The sequence below is a fragment of the Trachypithecus francoisi genome, unplaced genomic scaffold (genome assembly GCF_009764315.1).
Source record: "Trachypithecus francoisi isolate TF-2019V2 unplaced genomic scaffold, Tfra_2.0 Lachesis_group1, whole genome shotgun sequence".
Lineage (NCBI taxonomy): Eukaryota > Metazoa > Chordata > Mammalia > Primates > Cercopithecidae > Trachypithecus > Trachypithecus francoisi.
Genome location: NW_022681454.1, coordinates 78,992,055 through 78,994,161, shown reverse-complemented (window position 1 = coordinate 78,994,161; position 2,107 = coordinate 78,992,055). Strand labels below are relative to the sequence as shown.

General features: G+C 41.1%; 1 protein-coding gene across 1 annotated transcript; it reads right to left on the bottom strand.

Moving 5' to 3' along the window:
• Positions 1 to 1,076: 1,076 nt before the first annotated feature.
• LOC117085605 (60S ribosomal protein L15-like) lies at positions 1,077 to 1,762 on the bottom strand. The gene has a single exon (XM_033214653.1). The coding sequence runs from the start codon at positions 1,712 to 1,714 to the stop codon at positions 1,265 to 1,267; it is 450 nt and encodes a 149-aa protein (XP_033070544.1). The 5' UTR covers positions 1,715 to 1,762; the 3' UTR covers positions 1,077 to 1,264.
• Positions 1,763 to 2,107: the final 345 nt, after the last annotated feature.

Here is a 2,107-nt window from a genome sequence, read left to right as displayed (position 1 = left end):
AGTAGAGACGGGGTTTCACCGTGTTAGCCAGGATAGTCTCGATCTCCTGACCTCTTGATCCGCCCGTCTCGGCCTCCCAAAGTGCTGGGATTACAGGCTTGAGCCACCGTGCCCGGCCCAGAACGTCTTTAAATAATAAATCACATAGGACCTGTAAAACAAAAATACAATTTAAAAAGCAAAAACAACAAACAAAAAACCAAAGCACACAGGCAACAAAGAGCATGATGAAAGCAACAGTACCTCACATTTCAATACTAACATTGAATATAAATGACCTAAATGCTCTACTTAAAAGATACAGAACCACGGAATGGGTAAGAACTCACCAACTAACTATCTACTGCCTTCAAGAGACTCACCTGACACATAAGGACTTACGCAGAATTAAAGTAAAAGGATGGAAAGAGGCATTTTGTGCAAACGGACACCAAAAGCAAGGAGGGGTAGCTATTCTTATATCAGGAAAACACACACACACTTTAAAGCAACAGCAGTTAAAAGAGATAAAGAGGGACATTATATAATGGTAAAAGGCCTTGTCCAACAGGAAAATATCACAATTCTAAACATATGCACCTAACACTGGAGATCCCAAACTTACAAAACAATTACTAACAAACCTAAGAAATGAGATAGACAGCAACACAATAATAGTGGGGGACTTCAATACTCCACTGACAGCACTAGACAGGTCATTAAGACAGAAAGTCAACAAAGAAACAATGGATTTAAACTATACTTTGGAACAAATGGATCTAAGAGATATGTACAAAGCATTTCATCCAACAGCCACAGAATACACATTTTATTCAACAGTGCATGAAACTTTCTCCAAGATAGACCATATGATAGGCCATAAAAAAAGCTTCAATATATTTAAGAAAATTGAAATTGTATCAAGTACTCTCTCAGACCACAGTGGAATAAAACTGGAAATCAACTCTAAAAGGAATCTTCAAAACCATTCAAATACATGGAAATTAAATAACTTGCTCCTGAATGAGCATTGGGTCAAAAATAAAATCAAGATGGAAATTTTTTTTTTTGACTGTCCTAAATTGTTTATTAGGTATGAATTTTACAAACTTTACTTACATTAGCGGTAACGGTGGAGCTGGAGAGTATTGCGCCTTCTCCAAGCTGCCCGGCGAGAACCACCAATAGTATGGTGGAACTTATGGCCCTTTCCAAGGCCAGGGCTCTTTCGGCCTCCAGATGTCAGCCCACGCATCTCCCTGTGCTTGTGGACTGGTTTGGTGATTCACTGGGTGTCAGGATTTCTTCTGATAGCTTTATAGAATGGATCAATGAGGATAACCTCAAAAAATTTGTATGCGGAATCTTCTCCAACCCAGTAAGAATTCAGGACTCTCAGAGCCCCACAGTGGCGTCCAGCTCGCTCCTCTGCAAGGGACTGAAGGCTTCCAGCAAACTTTAGCTGGTTAACACCATGATGGACAGGCTTGCCGTAAGTTGCACCCTTAGGAATTGGGCGTTTTCGGCCACCAGGGCGAACACGAATCCTATATATAACATAACCGTGCTTGGCCTTGTAGCCCAGTCGGCACGCTTTATCAGGCCGGGTGGGGCGGGGAGCCCTGTGGAGAGCAGAGAGCTGGCGGTACTGCCAGCAGCGGACCCTCAGAAGAAAGCGCATGACATCAGACTGCTTCTTTCTCCATAGCTCCTGGATGTACTTGTATGCACCCATCTTGGCTTACCTGATGGCTGCCGCCAGCCGGAAAGGAAAGAGCTGTACTCCCACAATCCCTTTTTTCAAGATGGAAATTTTAAAAATTATTTGAACTGAATGCCAATAATGACACAACCTATCAAAACCTCTAAGATACAGCAAAGGTGATGCTAAGAGGAAAGTTCATAGCTATAAATGCCGATATCAAAAAGTTTGAAAGAGCACAAATAGACAATCTAAAGCCACACCTCAAGGAACCAGAGAAACAGGAACAAACCAAACCTAAACTCAGTACAAGAAGGAAATAATCAAGATCAGAGCAGAACTAAATGAAATTGTAACAAAAAAAGATATATGAAACAAAAAGCTGATCCTTTGAGAAGATAAATAAAATACACCATTAGCAAGATT